The sequence below is a fragment of the Zonotrichia albicollis genome, chromosome 16 (assembly GCF_047830755.1).
Source record: "Zonotrichia albicollis isolate bZonAlb1 chromosome 16, bZonAlb1.hap1, whole genome shotgun sequence".
NCBI lineage: Eukaryota > Metazoa > Chordata > Aves > Passeriformes > Passerellidae > Zonotrichia > Zonotrichia albicollis.
Genome location: NC_133834.1, coordinates 8,750,911 through 8,767,208, shown reverse-complemented (window position 1 = coordinate 8,767,208; position 16,298 = coordinate 8,750,911). Strand labels below are relative to the sequence as shown.

At 45.5% G+C, this 16,298-nt stretch overlaps 1 protein-coding gene across 1 annotated transcript in view; it reads left to right on the top strand.

The window, feature by feature from the left end:
- The window catches only part of LOC102068330 (ATP binding cassette subfamily C member 1 (ABCC1 blood group)), a 46,090-nt gene extending 31,263 nt beyond the window's left edge, over positions 1-14,827 (top strand). Inside the window, exons 21-32 of the mRNA XM_074553193.1 lie at positions 1,289-1,373; positions 2,779-2,911; positions 3,834-4,041; positions 4,926-5,236; positions 6,515-6,714; positions 7,720-7,846; positions 8,202-8,303; positions 9,288-9,434; positions 10,318-10,476; positions 11,650-11,816; positions 12,396-12,590; positions 13,676-14,827. Of these exons, the coding sequence (XP_074409294.1) occupies positions 1,289-1,373; positions 2,779-2,911; positions 3,834-4,041; positions 4,926-5,236; positions 6,515-6,714; positions 7,720-7,846; positions 8,202-8,303; positions 9,288-9,434; positions 10,318-10,476; positions 11,650-11,816; positions 12,396-12,590; positions 13,676-13,784 (1,943 nt within the window). The 3' untranslated portion in view covers positions 13,785-14,827. The remainder of the gene's footprint in view (positions 1-1,288; positions 1,374-2,778; positions 2,912-3,833; positions 4,042-4,925; positions 5,237-6,514; positions 6,715-7,719; positions 7,847-8,201; positions 8,304-9,287; positions 9,435-10,317; positions 10,477-11,649; positions 11,817-12,395; positions 12,591-13,675) is intronic.
- The last annotated feature ends 1,471 nt before the right edge of the window (positions 14,828-16,298 follow it).

The window sequence follows — 16,298 nt, the reverse complement described above, 5'->3', positions numbered from 1 at the left end:
TTTTGTTTTCTTCAGCAATGTTCTAAAGCAGTATGTTGCTGGAATGCTTGCTGGTTTTCATATGGGAACCTTTCAAAACAAGTGCTGTCAAGGGCTTAAAATAACCAGCAGTCCCATCTAGGTTTGATCTTATTCACATAAATAAGAACCAAATAATTGAACTTTTTCATGTGTTCTGCTTTTTGTCTTTTTAAGACCACGCTGAACAATTTATTTTTGGGTTGTTAAAGTAATGAACTAATATTCAGTTTCCAGACACAGAAAGGAAAGCGGTCCACACTTAATGTGTGGATGATTCTGTTTTAGGCATATATTTTGCTTTTGTATAAAGACATGCAAATGTCAGACTCTAGATTTGCACAAATTTTCCTGACTATCTTTTGAGTATATTCAGGTCAATACCTTTGCATGAACAATACACAGATCCTTCAAAAACACAGAACTCTTTGTTGCAAATTCCAAATTAACTTCCATACATGAAAATAGAGTTCCATTTACTGACAGATAACTTTATAGGAGGCAGGCATTTGGTTTTTACAGGGAAAATTGACATAAGCTGAACCTAGTTTTACACATGGCACTCTACTACACTGAATTAAATTGCTCAGAAAAGGTTCCTGTTTCAAGCTGACATTTTCTGGAGTGTTTTAGGCTCTGGTCTCATGTGTGCTGCATCTTGGTACAAGCAAGATGTTGTGGGATAGCAACTCATGGAAAGATTTCTTGCTCAAAGTCATCTGATTCCTGCAGTTGCCTGAAACACCAGGATTTTGCCTAAAACGCCAGGATTTTGCACATTTCTTCTTGTTCAACTTTGCAGGAAGACTCAAAGTTACTAGCACATGGCTGCTGTTCGTACAGCTTCACTCCATCATTTATAGAATGTCTTCTCATTGCTTTTTAAAATAAAAATAATTTATAACTAACTGTGTAGAAGCTGTGGTTTGAAAAGGAGTGGCTGGAGTGTTGGGTTTGTTTCCATGGAGTGGGTCACATGTGACTTGGTATTGCATGTTTGAACATAAAATATGTCCTCATAATTATGTTACATTATTACTGACCTACATTTGCTAGAAAAATAAATGTTCCCTGTCTTGGCAATTAACCCTGTTGGGAGTTTAACTAAACTGATTTGTTCACCTGGTCAATTTTCTGTTATTATCTGTAAATAACTTGTGCTCCCTGCTTTGTTTGCACGTTAAGACTGCAACTGGCCATCAGGATTGAAATGAAATGCTTGTGTCTCTTTGCCTAACCCATTTCCATGTTTGCTTTTTCACCCTCTCAGATACAGACAGTCCATCTGCAAAGGAAGGCAAACCTATAGAAAATGGAGGCCTTGTGAATGAAGCCCCTGGAAAGCTGATACATAGGTGTGTGGTTTATTTTTGCTTTTCCTCTTGCCCCCCATCCATTCAATCCAGTCACTCAGATGTGGATGAACAATAATTTGATGGTGATGGTGTCTGTTAGAGGGAAAGGAAGCCTGAGGAAGGCAAAGCTGTGCTGCTCTGTGGTTCCAGGTCCAGCAGGCACCTGACACCCCACAAACCCAGCACCACCTCTCTGCCTGGGCAGGACCAGGTCTGCTCTGGGATCCATTCAGTGTGTCCATGCAAGGTGCGGCTCTGTAGGGGCTGGGCTCAGTCCCTGCTGTGCCTGGGAGCTGCCCCTGGCTCCTGTGGCATTGCAGCCCCCTGCAGCTGCACACACCGATGCACACTCATGTGTGCACACACACCCTGGGGCTGCAGCCCTCTGCAGCTGCACACACTGATGCACACTCATGTGTGCACACACACCCCCTGGGGCTGCAGCCCCCCTGCAGCTGCACACACTGATGCACACTCATGTGTGCACACACCCCCTGGGGCTGCAGCCCCCCTGCAGCTGCACACACCGATGCACACTCATGTGCACACACACCCCCTGGGGCTGCAGCCCCCCTGCAGCTGCACACACCGATGCACACTCATGTGCACACACACACCCTGGGGCTGCAGCCCCCCTGCAGCTGCACACACCGATGCACACTCATGTGCACACACACACACAGCTCTTGTGATGTTCTTTCCATGGGAAGAAACTCCTGTGTTGTAGCAAGATATTGTGGGTTTGGCTTGCCTAAAAGGGGGAGTGTTTTATTGGCTGGTGCAGCTTTGGTGTGTGCTCCTAAGGCTTCTGCATTTTACTGCTGTCAGATGGGATGAAGTGCCAAGGGGACCTTTAGTCTGACCTAATGCAGCTGCTATTCTGCTTGCAATCACTCTGATTACACCTTTCCAAAACCATCTCCTGGCCTATGCCTCATTCTCACTGTGCTCTAATAGTGCCTCTGTTCTTATGGTGCCCTAGAGACTCTATTTCTGGAAGCTGATGAGTGCCTGGGAGTTAAATGGCCTGTTTTGAGGGGACTGTGGATACCCTTTTCACTCTCCAGCAGCTGCTGAGCTGATGATGGGGTTTGGAAAGGCTGGTCTTGATGGTCACAAAGCATTTTTCATTCTGGAGTGATTGTGCAACCAAGACTTGTTTATCTGGTGACTGTTACTTGCATCTGGACATGGGTATTTGGGACCTGAGTGCTGTCAGGGAGGGGTGGGAGAGGGCCCTGAGGGACAAGGGGGTCTCAAGGAACCTCTGGCCCTGTGGTGGGGTTAGGACATCTCCATAGGAATGTAAACCACTGGCTTGGAGCTGTGGAATGTCAAAGCCTAGATGTGAGGTAACACCTGTCCTGTGCCAAGCTAAGATTAAAAATTAAATGTCTTCAAACAGGCAGCTCAGTAACTCTTCAACATACAGCAGAGACACTGGGAAGCCACAGAGCAGCACAGCAGATCTGCAGAAGCCACTTGCTGAGAAGAATTCCTGGAAACTGACAGAGGCTGACACAGCAAAGACTGGGAGGGTAAGGCTCCAGTTCCCACTTCCTGTGCCCTTCTTCAGTTTTGGAAAAATCTATTTCAGAAGAAAATAACTTCTGAAGACCACATAACTGTTGTGAGAACGGGTGGAGTGAGTTCTTGAGCTTGCTGCTTGTTGTGTAATGCTTGAGGGAAGTGTTGCTGTGCCCTCTGCTCCCAAACCTGAGCCCCACATTTGCCTGCAGGAAGAATGCCAACACACAGCTTGTGTGAGATGATGGGCCTGACCACATCAAAGTGTAGGAGGAGGAATGAAAACCTTGCAGCTATTTCTTGGAGAGAGGTTGTGACAAATTAGGTGACCTAATGAAAACTGCCCTTCAGTGAGGAGCTACACTGACTCAGATGAATTTAAGCCAAGTTTCCACTGTAGACATAAGTGTCTAATCCCAGGATACCCAGGGCTTTTTGAGAAACCTGAGACTGAGGTTCCTGGGAAAGTGGCAGCTACAGCTCCTAGCAATGTTGCTTGAATCCAAGCTTGGGTTGCTTGCTGTTGGTTAAAGATAGATCACAGGCTAGAAGCCATGTGGAGCAAGGGTTGGTTTGAAGGCTTTATAATCTTGTGGTACAGAGAGCCAGAAGCTGGAACTGCTCAGTGAAGTTTTTGGCTCTGCTGCTGATGCTCTGTGGTACTTCAGGCAGGTCCCTCCCTACTCCTCCCTTCCCTTGGATGACAGGGCAGGGATGATGTGTGCCTGCCCTGGGGCAGTGTTGGGTTTGGCATGTCTCCACTGAATGCTTTGCAGCCTGTGTTCCCAGGCTGTGCCTCTCTGGAGTGCAGCTGCTGTGTTTTCATGGCCTCATGGAGGGATGCTGGCTTTAAATAGGTGTTGGATGAGGGGGAGTTGCTGCTTTTGAAACCTAGCTGCAAAATGAGTATTTCTTTTTGTCTTCTTTCTTCAGGTAAAGGCATCAGTGTACTGGGAGTACATGAAAGCAATTGGACTCTGTATGTCTTTCTTGGCCATTTTCCTCTTTATGTGCAATCACATAGCCTCCTTGTCTTCCAACTACTGGCTGAGTTTATGGACAGATGATCCTGTTATCAATGGCACACAGCAGAACACAACTCTCAGACTGGGAGTGTATGGAGCATTGGGAATTTCTCAAGGTTTGCCTGGTTTTGTGTATTTTAAGATTTGCTGGTTCAGTGTTTCTAATGCGCTTGGTCTCTGCAGCAGCATTTTGCTAAGGATTTGAGTGTGTGTTTTCACAGAAAAATGAAAAACTTGAATTTAAAAAAAGCAAGCAAACCAACCTATACAGTTATTCAGTTACAAAATGTGTTTTTCCTTTCATTTGTAACTGTAATTTCTCAAAGTGAGAAGTGTTTGCTGGCTGATGAGTCAGAACTGTTGACAGAATGTCTGATCTGAGGAGAGCCTCCCTGGCCTGTCAGCAGCCTGGCTGCCCCCGCAGGGCAGTTTGTCTCAGGAGGCTGTGGCTGTGCTGCCTCCCTGCAGCCCAGCCTGGCTCAGCTGCCTGTGCCTCCACCCAGGGCACTCTGGGGAGGCTGCTGCAGTGATGTTTTGTTTTGTGTCCTCTTTGTGGCTAACTATGTGACGTATTTGCTGAGTCTACCTGAAGTGTACCCAGGTTCTCAGGATTCTTGCACTACAGACATACTGTCACCCTGATTTTTTAAAGATTTTCTAAGCCTTCTGATGTTTACATTCTTGTAATGAACTTTCTCACACACTTTCTGTAAATAACTTATTGTTTTGCATTATTTATAGGAGAAGAGAAATCTGATAGACTGTTGGTTTGTCCAGTGTGATTGGAGAGGTGGCACTTTCACCCTCCAATCCAGTGTCACTTTTAGAAATCTATAAACATTAAGAGTCAGAAAACAAACTTCCCTTTTTTCACCTTGAGAACAGCAGTGTGTTGTTCCATGTCCTATAGTGACAACATGCTAATGCTAAATGATGACAGAATGAGGAAAATTATTTATCTGAGAGACGGCAGCAGTTAATAATGAGTCTCCTTTGCCAGGTATTGCTGTGTTTGGCTACTCCATGGTTGTGTCAATAGGAGGAATCTTTGCATCACGGCACCTGCACCTCAACCTGCTGCACAACGTGCTCCGGTCCCCCATGAGCTTCTTTGAGCGCACGCCCAGCGGGAACCTGGTGAACCGTTTCTCCAAGGAGATCGACACCATCGACTCCACCATCCCACCCATCATCAAGATGTTCATGGGCTCCACTTTCAATGTCATTGGGGCTTGTATCATCATCCTGCTGGCCACGCCTATAGCTGCTGTCACCATCCCACCCCTGGGACTTGTCTACTTTTTCGTGCAGGTAAAGGGTGTTCCCTGGGGGAGCCAGGACCAGCAGGCACATGCTCTACTATTTGAGGCTGTTCTTACCCTGCATGAGGAAGGATTTTAATGTGCTGGCTTTGAGTCATGCTTGACTGACTGTACTTTGCATGGTTTACTGATAATCTGATGTTAGCACAGCATTTCCTTCCTTTGTCAAGTGTAAAATGACTTCTGTGCAGAGGGTAATCCTTTAATACCTACTTGATAAAAATGCCATTAGATTTTGTGGCAAATTTTGCACAGCTTGTTGCTCAGAGCCCAAATATGGAAAGTCTTTTCCAAGACTTCTTTCCAAACCTGAGAGTAGCCTTTAGAGGGGTGTGTGTGTGTATTGCTCATGTGCCTGTTTCATCAGAATATTGTTTGCAGAGCAATAGAGTGGGTGTCAGCCTTTTATTCATTCTTACCCTGTGTGGGCAGGGGGTGCTTTCTTCACTCTGCCTTCACTCCTAGAAACTGGAAGAGCCAGCACAGTTCAAAGAGAAGCAGCTGGGGTTTGACTTTGGCTCTTGAATTTGTAAATCCTTTTGGCTCCATTAGTGGTGATATGTGTGTTTTATGCTGTTGAATTAAATTTGCTGATAAAAGAAAGAGGAGAAAATGGCTGTGGCATGAGATGGGTTGGTTGGCAGTTGGTTAAAGGCAGCACAGTATGTCATGGTCCTTCAGCCCTGAAAGTGCTGGAGAAGGTCTGTATTCCCACGTGTAAGTTGAATCTCTGTCACTAACAGCCCAGATGGCAGGGAACTGTTTATGATTCCCCTTGTCTTTCCAGACACAATCTGGATGTAACCTGAAATAGGAGTCTCCTTGAGGCAGGTCTCATAAGCTCTTGGAGATGTATTTCACACCCAAGATAGCTCAGCTACCTTAGAAGGAGTAAAATCAGCAGGATGGCTTCTGTGGCAGTGTTGGATGCAAAAAGATTTAATAAAAGGCGCAATAACAAACTCTTTACAGAGAAAAACCGATCCAGGTGCAAGAGGCTCTCCTGCCCCTGGTAAAGGCGTTAGTTTCTTTGCTCTCTTCTTTTTCTAGTAAATTGCCCAGGTGGGACTTTCTGGCTCCTGTCCAATTAGCTATCCTTAAGTTTGAGGTGAAATCCCCCTGGTCCTATGAGGTGGCTTTTTCACCTAATCCAGGAGAGAAACTTCTGGGCTTCTTTCCTTTCTGAGGGACAGAGGACAGTTTTGTCACTCCCTCAGGAGGGGGCACATTCCTGCAGTGACCGTGGCTCTGGTGCTCTCACTGGCAGAGGTTTTACGTGGCCACGTCGCGGCAGCTGAAGCGCCTGGAGTCGGTGAGCCGCTCGCCCGTGTACTCGCACTTCAACGAGACCCTGCTGGGCGTCAGCGTCATCCGCGCCTTCCAGGAGCAGAAGCGCTTCATCCACCAGAACGACATCAAGGTGGACGAGAACCAGAAGGCTTATTACCCCAGCATTGTGGCCAACAGGTACCACTGGGGCTGCACAGTTACTGGGGAGGACATGCTCCTTATCTGTCATGGCTCTTGGCATGCTTGGCTCCGTTTCAGAGATGTTTTGTTCGAACTTCTGTGATGAAATTAAAATTACTTCTGAATCTCTCACCTTTCTGCGAGTTCCTGCCTTGCTTCTGGGTTATATTATTTTAAAAGTTTTGTTTTATCGATCCCTATGTTCAGAAATAGTTGTAGTTAAGAGAGGAATTTATGCATCTGAAAGACTCATTAATTTGGATGCCTCTAGATTCACACACTGCTGAAGCAGAACCTCAAATATCTTGCAATGTCACTAGCAGGACACACATGCCTTATGATTAATCTTACAAAATAAAGATGTGTAACAATTAAAACTACTTTTGAATCTCTCACCTTTCTGACAGTTCCCGCCTTGCTTCTGGGTTATATTATTTTATAGGTTTTGTTTTATTGATCCCAATGTTCAGAAAGTAGTTGTCGTTAAGACAGGAGTTGATGCACTTGAAAGACTCATTAATTTTGGATGCTTCTAGATTGACACTGCTGAAGGAGAACGTCAAACATCTTGCAGTGTCACTAGCCAGACACACATGCCGTATTATTAATCTTACAGAAAAAGTTGTGTAACAATTAAAATGACTTCTGAATCTCTCACCTTTCACAGAGTTCCTGCCTTGCTTTTGGTTTATATTATTTTAAAAGTTTTGTTCCATTGATCCCAATGTTCATAAAGCAGTAGTAATTTTAACTACTACTACTGCTTTGTGAACATAGGGATCAATAGAAAGGAATTTATGCACCTGAAAGACTAATTAATTTTGGATGCCTCTAGATTCACACACTGCTGAAGCAGAACCTCAGACATCTTGCAGTGCTTGTTTCACTAGCAGGACACACATGCCATGTCATTAATCTGACAAAAAAAAGCTGTGTAATTTGTTGTCCACATGTCTGATCTCTGTGGGTGAAGCACTGGAGGGATGTGTTTGTGCTTTGCAGGTGGCTGGCAGTCCGTCTGGAGTACGTGGGGAACTGCATTGTCCTGTTTGCAGCACTATTTGCAGTGATTGCACGCAACAAACTCAGTGCAGGCCTGGTTGGCCTCTCGGTGTCCTACTCACTGCAGGTAATTTTGCCTCTCCTAAAAACAGCAAAACCTCTGAATCCTTAGACTGCATCAGGAAGTCAGAGCCTTGATAGGGCTTTGGATGGAAAACTAATATAAAGAACATAGAAAATAATAATTACAAATAATATCTGAGGAGATGCTGGGAAGTTTCTTCTTTGCTTTCCCTGTGTGAGGGGATGTGGCCAGGGTCTCATCCTGTGCATCTTAAAGGCATTTAGGCTTTCCTCCTGTCCAGCACTGATTAGCTAAGATCTCGCCTGAAATTGCAGTGCTTTAGTTGTTCCACATTTTTCATTTATTGCAGGTAACCTGTTCAGTGTAACCTGCTCTCTGCCTGCTTTCCCCCTTGCAGATCACAGCGTACCTGAACTGGTTGGTTCGCATGTCCTCCGAGCTGGAAACCAACATTGTTGCTGTGGAAAGAGTCAAAGAATACTCTGAAATGGAGAAGGAGGTACAGTGAGCTCTCCACCACCCTTGTGGGAGCCAGTGCCCTGTTCTGAGGTCTCAGCTGCCCCCTGAGTGGTTGGAGGGTGGGACAGAGCTCAGGGCTGTGGGTGCCTGCCAGGGACGGGCTGGGTCCCACTGGGAAGTTCCTGTTGGTGCTTTTATGGTGTTTGCACCGGTATTTACACAGTGCTGTTTAGGAAATGTGCTCTTATGTTCAAGGCTAAGCAGTAGGGTAGCATAAATGTTTTGGTTTCCTAAAACTTCAAACATCATGTTTTTATGTGTTTCTCTTTTGCACTCAGTGTGGGGAATAAACAAGTTTTACTTTTTTTGTTTGTTTGTTTTTGGTTTTTTTTTATATTCAAATCACATTGTTCATTTAATGTGTAGTTGTTCCCTTTATGGTTATGGAGTTCGCTGGGTCTTCTCTTTGCCTTGCCTGCATTTGAACCTGACCTGGGTCACTATTTTTGCAGCCAAACATTATGAAGACCCTTCCTAAATTATTTTCCTTAAGTTCTGGTGGCAGACCAGTGTTTATACATGTAAAAGCCTTTTTATTTGGTAGTGGCAGTGAATGCAGTGTATTCTTTGCTTTCTCACCTCTGTGGGAGGCTGAGGCAGCAGCTTTTTACCAGCTTATGGATGTTTTAGTGCAGTCTCAGCCTAACTGCTTCTAGTTGCACCTGTGGCTGCCCCAGAGGCGTCCTTGCCATGGTGGGCTGTGCAGACAGGTAGTCTGAAGGTGTGCTGCCTGCATGATTCTGCCATTGGCAAGAGGGAAGTTTATCCAGCAAGTGGGACTTGAGATAGCCAAGCCCTTGGCTACTCACACCATTTCACCTGTCCTGAGACTTCTCTCTTCTTCTTATCACAGTTCCTTTTGCAAATTATCCCCTAAGAAGGATTTTTGTTAATTGCAATGTGAGTCCTCTGAGCCTGTGCTGGTTGCAGCAGCTGATCAGGGGTGTCTGTGTGGCTCTTGCAGGCTGAGTGGAGCATTGAGCAGACAGCCCCAGGCAGCAGCTGGCCCCACGAGGGGAAGGTGGAGTTCCGGGGCTACGGATTGCGCTACCGCGAGGACTTGGACCTGGTCCTGAAAAACATCAACGTTACCATCAACGGGGGGGAAAAGGTAATGCCTGATCCATGGCAGGCTGCTGAGCTCACAGGTCTGCATGAGAGGCTTACCCCTGTTCTGTTCTGTGTCTGGGGCTCTTAAGTACTAGAAAAGCTTCTTTGGAATCAGCCCTGCAGATGTTGTGGGCTCTCAGCCTTTGCAGGGTGTGTTCTGCATCAGAGATAAGGAGACACTGTTATGTGGGGCTGCCAAGTATCATTTGGCCTGGTTTCATTGGGAGGTGGAATTTATCCTGTCTTGTCTCCCCTTCCCAGGGAATTTTGCTAATTTGTTTGCCATAAGCAAAGAGGAGTAGGTTGCAGAGAGATTAAGTTAATTATAATCTCAGGAAAATAGCCTACAGTCAAGGAGGGAAGCCTGATCCAGTAAGGCAGCAATTGCAAGGTGAGACTGCAGGAAAAAATGGGACTTGAGAGCAGATTCTCTGAATCTGTGTGTTTCTCCTCCTGCTTCCTTGCCCAGTCCTGTGTGGATTCTCTGATGTCTATTAATAGTGTGGCCTTGCACAGCAGCATAAAAGGTAGCTATGAGAGATCTACTACCCAGCTTCCTTATTTGTGGTAGCCAACTGGGCATTTGTTTTCTCCTGAGTGCACACTTTGTACCTACAAATATGGGCAGAATGCTACCTCAAGTGGTTAGAATGGACAGATGGTCAGAGGTGCATCAGCCAACTAAAGTAGCAGTCTTTTATATTTGAAAAGAATTGATCAAGACTTCAGTCTGACTGGGAAGTAAAACATACAGTGTGAAACTGAATGCCTTTGGTGTGTGGATAACCCCAGAAGTATGACAATGTGTTGGTCTCAGGTGGAAATGCTTGGAAATGCTTTAACTCTTTCTCAGAGTAAGTTGTTCTTGTATTTCTTCCCAACAGATTGGAATAGTTGGAAGAACAGGAGCTGGAAAATCCTCACTTACTTTGGGCTTGTTTCGGATTAATGAAGCAGCTGAAGGTGAAATTATCATTGATGGGGTTAATATTGCCAAGATAGGGCTCCATGACTTGAGGTTCAAGATCACCATTATCCCTCAGGTAGGTGCAAAATTCTGTCACTACCTAAACTTCTTTGCTCTTTGCAGTGCTCCTTCCATAAATCACTGAGGAGAAAACTGTTATTCCAAATTGTTATTCCTCCTCTGATGTGTGCTATGAAATTCAGTCATTTCAGCTTGCCCTTTCATGGACTTGAAACCAGGCTTCTTTCCCTAGGCTGGTTTCAGTTTGCCTGTGCCAGGTAACAAGTAGGAACTTGGCTGAGCCTTGTTGTGAAGCAAAACCTTGGCCTGTGGATTCAGGAGCTGATCACTTAGAGACTACAGACAGCTCAGCCTGAGTGGGAAGGGCTGATCCCAGCTCAGCACCTGCTTGGGATCCCCTTGTGCACTGGGCAGAGTGTGTGCTATCAGTGCTGTTCTTGCACAGAAACCATCCCAGTCTGGCCCAGCCAGCTGTGGGTTGGATAGTCCTAAACATTTGGAAATACAGCTTTATGAGCATTGGATTTAGTCTCAAGTGGTTTTGTTCTTACTCTGTAGCCTTTATTGCCTGTTCTGATTAAAAGACCATAAAATGTGATGTTTTCAATTACCATTGCAGCACACTGGCAAAAACAAGTGAGCTCACTGTGAAAGGTTTTCTGTACCACCTCTTTTGGAAATCTGGGGGTGGACTTTGCTCTCTTCTTTTGATTGTTTTGCATCAATATTTCCAGAGTAGTATTTTTTCCTGAGGATAAAAAAGGAGTAATTTCATTCATGCTGCAGCTGAAGAGTTTTGAAATATTTACAGATGGTTAATTCCCTAAGAAGTGAAAAGTTGACCTTGCAGTCCCTGCTGACAGAAGGCTGAGCAGGGAAGGCCTCTATTTTAGCCTAGAGGTCCAGTAAAAACAAAGTTGGCTGGGGTTTGGGTGTTTTGATTTGTTTGTTTTGTTGGGGTTTTTTCCTGAATTCATGAGTTATTGACTAATGGAAAGGTCTGGACTGCAAGAATCTGCAAAGGGAAGAGGTCAAGCCCCCAAAAAGAATAAGAGTGAGGGAGAGTAACTTTTTATTGGAAAAAAATGAGTCTTCACTCTTCAATTCAGTATATTAGCTTGCTTGCAACTGCATCTGTACATGTTGTTTCCTTTTGTTTTCTAAGAAATATTTGTGGAGCCCTTGCCATGTTCTGTGTCCATTGTCAGTTTCCTCTCTCCATGGGCAGGATCCAGTATTGTTTTCTGGCTCTCTGCGCATGAATCTTGATCCTTTTGACCGACACTCTGATGAGGACATTTGGAGGTCTTTGGAATTGGCTCACCTGAAGAACTTTGTATCATCCCTTCCTGATAAACTGAATCATGAGTGTGCTGAGGGTGGTGAGAACCTCAGGTGGGTCAAAGGAAATGTGTGCTGAACTGAATCATGGGTGTGCTTGGGCAAGCTGTAATGCCCCAGCCCTGTGTCACAATCTGGGGAGGCAGCTGGAGAATTCTTAATGTGCGACCAGGCAATCAGACAACTAGGTTTTATTCAGCATGTTTTCTGCTCTTGAGTTTGAGAATTTCAAATAATTTTAAGAAATACTTTGAGTGCAAGACAGCTTGGGCAGCCTTGGAAAACATTTAAGCAGCAGCATTATTCTAAGGAAGCTGTTCACTTGCTATTTGCACCTTATCAGGGTTTTATATGTTCAGTTTGTAGAAACCATTTAAAGTGCAGTCCTCAGCACTGCCCTGATGCAGTGAACCAGCCTGATGCAGTTGTGCTGAAACCACTTGTGTGCTTCTTCTGCATTGCCAGGACCTCCTTTGAGGGGGTGTAGTTTCAGATGCTGTTAGATATTCTTCAGGGAAATACTAAGACTCAACTTATCTTCAGAACAAGGAATTGCCAGGTTTCAAAATGAGCACCAGTGAATGCTCTGAACTTGTCCTGACTTTTCTCCCCTGCTCCATCCCCTCTGTGCAGTGTGGGGCAGCGCCAGCTGGTGTGCCTGGCACGAGCTCTGCTCAGGAAGTCCAAAATCCTGGTTCTGGATGAAGCCACAGCTGCTGTTGATCTTGAGACAGATAAGCTCATACAGTCCACTATAAAGTCTCAGTTTGAAGAATGTACTGTGTTGACTATAGCACATCGTCTGAACACAATCATGGACTACACCAGGTGAGCTGGTGCTGCTCTTACCTTGCAGACTGTGTGCCCTGCCCTGTGCTCCACTTAAATGGCAATCTGTGTTTGTTGGGTTCCCTGTTTTGAGGCCTAGGATGTGTGTGTGTTCTGCCTCGTGGTGGCTGTGCTTGCCCTGCGGAGCTCCTCTGGTCCCTCTGTCACACTGCTATGTGCTGTTCCTGCCTGGGCAAACTGGGGAGAAGGCAAGGACAGGAGTTTGTTCCTGGGTCTTGCGCTAATTTAGGCACAGAGAGCATAGGGAGTCCAAGGGGCAGATCCTGCCCTCTGAAGTTCATTTGGTGTTCCACTTTCCCTCACTTCTGGTTACAGTTCATAGAGCCTCCCTCGTGCTGGCTGCCTTGCTGAGGTGGGCTTGAGGGCCAAGTTGTTGTCTCACATTTCAGTTTTCAGCTCTTGTCCCTTTTATCACAGAATGGCAAAGTGAGCACTGCTAGAATTTCAGTGTGCCTTTGTAGCCCTCTGTGCTGTCAGTAGGGACAGATCAGAGAGAGGAGCACTGCCAGCAGGGAACACCCAGCTCAGCAGTGGCAGTGGTGGCACCAGGCCGCAGCCCCTGCCTTGGTGATGACCATCTCTGCAGTGCTTCCATCCATGGGGGAGCTGGAACACTCCAGCTGACCTGGTGCACTTCCTTGTGCCAGTTGGGTGGTTTTGCTTGTCACAGAAGCTGTGCAGCTGCAGGTAGTGTGGAGGGGTGTTAAGGGAAGGTTACCCCAGGTCTTGCAGGCCCTCACACACCTGGACAAGAGGTGCTGCCAGCTCGCTTCTGGCTGGCTCAGAGCACAGTCCAGAGCCTCCTGAGCAGGAGGAGATAAGTGACCATGTGCTGTGTCTGCAGATGGCTGGGTAACCATGTGCTCTATAAACAAGGCACCACACAGACCATCTGCAGAGAGCTGGGGAGGGACAGTGAGCACCTCAGCCTGTTCACACTGTCAGCACTTGCAGATAATGGCTATGCTGCAGTCTCTGTACACATATATCCATGTTCACTGGCTTTCTGGATCTTCTTGTGACTATCTTTCCCCTTTTTTTTTTCCCCTCTTCTTGTTTTACAGAGTTTTAGTCCTGGAGAGAGGAGAAGTGGTGGAGTGTGGTACCCCAGACCAACTACTTCAGGAAAAAGGCATTTTCTATAGCATGGCCAAAGATTCAGGCTTGGTGTAGCACTTGGACTTGGCTATTTACTGTGGGGAAGAGGGAGGTGATACATTTGGAGAACTGTAACTTCCCCTGAGCTGGACTGAACCACAGAGCTGAGTTTCAGGCACAGTGAAGTTAGCCAGAGCGTGGCAGTGGAAGCAACATAAAGATGCAATTTTTCCTTATTTTTTACTTCTCCTTAGTATTGATTTTAGCCACCTTTAGGAGAAGCTCTTACACTGTGGAAAACACTTCAGAGACTCCTATTTTTTGCCTGAAATCTGTCATTATACACTCAGATGTACAGCCGAGTGATTCATCAGAGAAATTCAGAAAAGCTTTTTTTTCTCATATCTTTTATGTTCTGAAGTTCCCTCCTTTTTTTTTTTTTGTTGAAAACATTTTTGCAAATGCTAGTTATTTGCTTGTTTGTGGATTTCTCATTTCATGAGCCATCTATTGTGGGATGCACTTGGAACATTTTGTGGCATAAAGTACTATAGTCCAAAGATTTTTCTTCTTGTGAAATAAAACATGTGCCAGACTTTCTCCTGATGGCATTTACTGTACATGGTTAATGCTTTATGCATTGTCCTAAAGGTTTCATGTGTTTACAGCATAGAGCAGCAAGTTCACTGTCATGTCAGCAGTGCTGATGTGGAAAAGCACAGTCAACTTCAGAGCAGTGTTCCAGCATGTCTGGGATGACAATCACTCCAAACCAAACTGTGCAGCAGCTGGTGTGTTGCTGTGTGCTGATGTCACCCCCAGCTCCCTCAGAACTCCTACTGGGGTGCCCAGTGCTGGTGACACCTGTGGGGACAGGGCTGAGCAGGGAGGATTTGCCTGACCTTGATTGTAACACCCTTGCCTTTGGTAGTTGTGTGCTTTCACAGCAGCTCTGCCACATCAAGGACCATTAGCCTTATATCAAAGAAACATGCCCTTCATGCTGCTGCTGTTGACTCTTAAATTTTTGTGGGAAAATGTTCTGTTGCAGTTGTTTAAAAAAAAAGAAGCATTTTTAAAGTTTTGTGTCGGAAGGGTCTAACAATTAAAATGGCAACGGAGTCTGGTTTTCAAGATCTATGTTGAATTTTCAGCTTTTTGTGGTAAGAAAAAAGTTACTTTTCTAATGTTCTGATTAGTCTTATTTTAAAGGAAAATGCTGGAAGAAAGCAAACTAAGTCAGATGGATCCAGATACTCAGCACTGAGAATGTGGACTTCTGTGATTGATATTGCTGACCTTAATACTAGACAATTGTCCTTAGAGTAAAGCTATTTATTTTTTTGTAAATTATGACACTCTGAAATTGAATAGACTGAAAATTTGTTTGGTATTTTTTGTAATGACAATGCAAATATTTGCAAAGAACTTGCAGTAAAAAATTGTTTGAAAGAAAATGTGTTATTTCTTGCCTTGTGTTTGACAAAGGGTTTGCTTTGTCAGTTCAGCTTTTTGCCTTGCAAGTAGAAATTAGTGGTACTGATCAGGTGATAATGAAGGCTGAGCAGAGCAGGAGCCCCAGTGCTGAGGACCTTTGTCACCCCCATGGTGTCCGTGGGCTGTGGCTGCCACAGCTCCTGAACTTGGTGTGAGTTTTCTCTGTGGAAATGGAAGGAGCAGGGGCTGACTGGGGAGTCTGGGGATGAGCTGTGAGTTACAGTTTTTAAATCCCCAGACACTTGAGCACTGTGGGATGGGATAGAAGGGTGGGATGATGCCTGGAGCACTCGATTATAGGAGAAGAGCACAGGGGCTCTGTGCTGAGGGCAGGGCTGGTGTGGCACATTCAGGTGGAGATGGAGCTCCCTGCAGAGACCCAGGGAGGAACTGCCAGTGCCACTGAGACACCTTCCCTGCTTGGGAACAGTCATCCTCCAGGAACACTTTGTCATCCTCCAGGAACACTTGGTCATCCTCCCCTTCCACCCCAGTCCTGGCAGGGGAGAGGGAGAGGAGCTGCTGTACAGTTGAATTTACTGTATCTGACTTCAGTGCACATTGATGTCTCTGGGCTGACATTATTTACTGCAACATGGAAGATTTCTCACATCTGGAAAAGCTGATTCTGCCAAAGAAACAGCTCAGAATTTTCAGAAGACCTTGAGAAACCACCCTAATTGATGTGTGTGAGCAGAGCTCCTTCTGTAAGTGCTCCCAGTGCTGACCCACACACAGATCCTTTTGCAGTGTGACAGTGATGTGGCACAGCAACAACTGTGCTTGGGGTCACTGACACCTTTAACATTTTGGCGTTCCTTGTGTGTCTTGTGACCATCTGGGGCACTGGGAGTGTGACTTGCACAGTACATGTACGGCCTGAACTTGGTGTAAATCAATGCATGACATTTTGATTTGTTTTCTGGCTTTAGCAGTTTCAGTATTGCCTTAAACTTGGAATTGTGGGACAAGGATTTTCTAAGGTAGCATTTCTCTCCTACATGGTATCTCCAAGTGTTAACTCCTTTATATATTTTGCTTTTATCAACTTCCAGATAACTTCTGTGAGACTTGAGCTCTAGATTCATCACA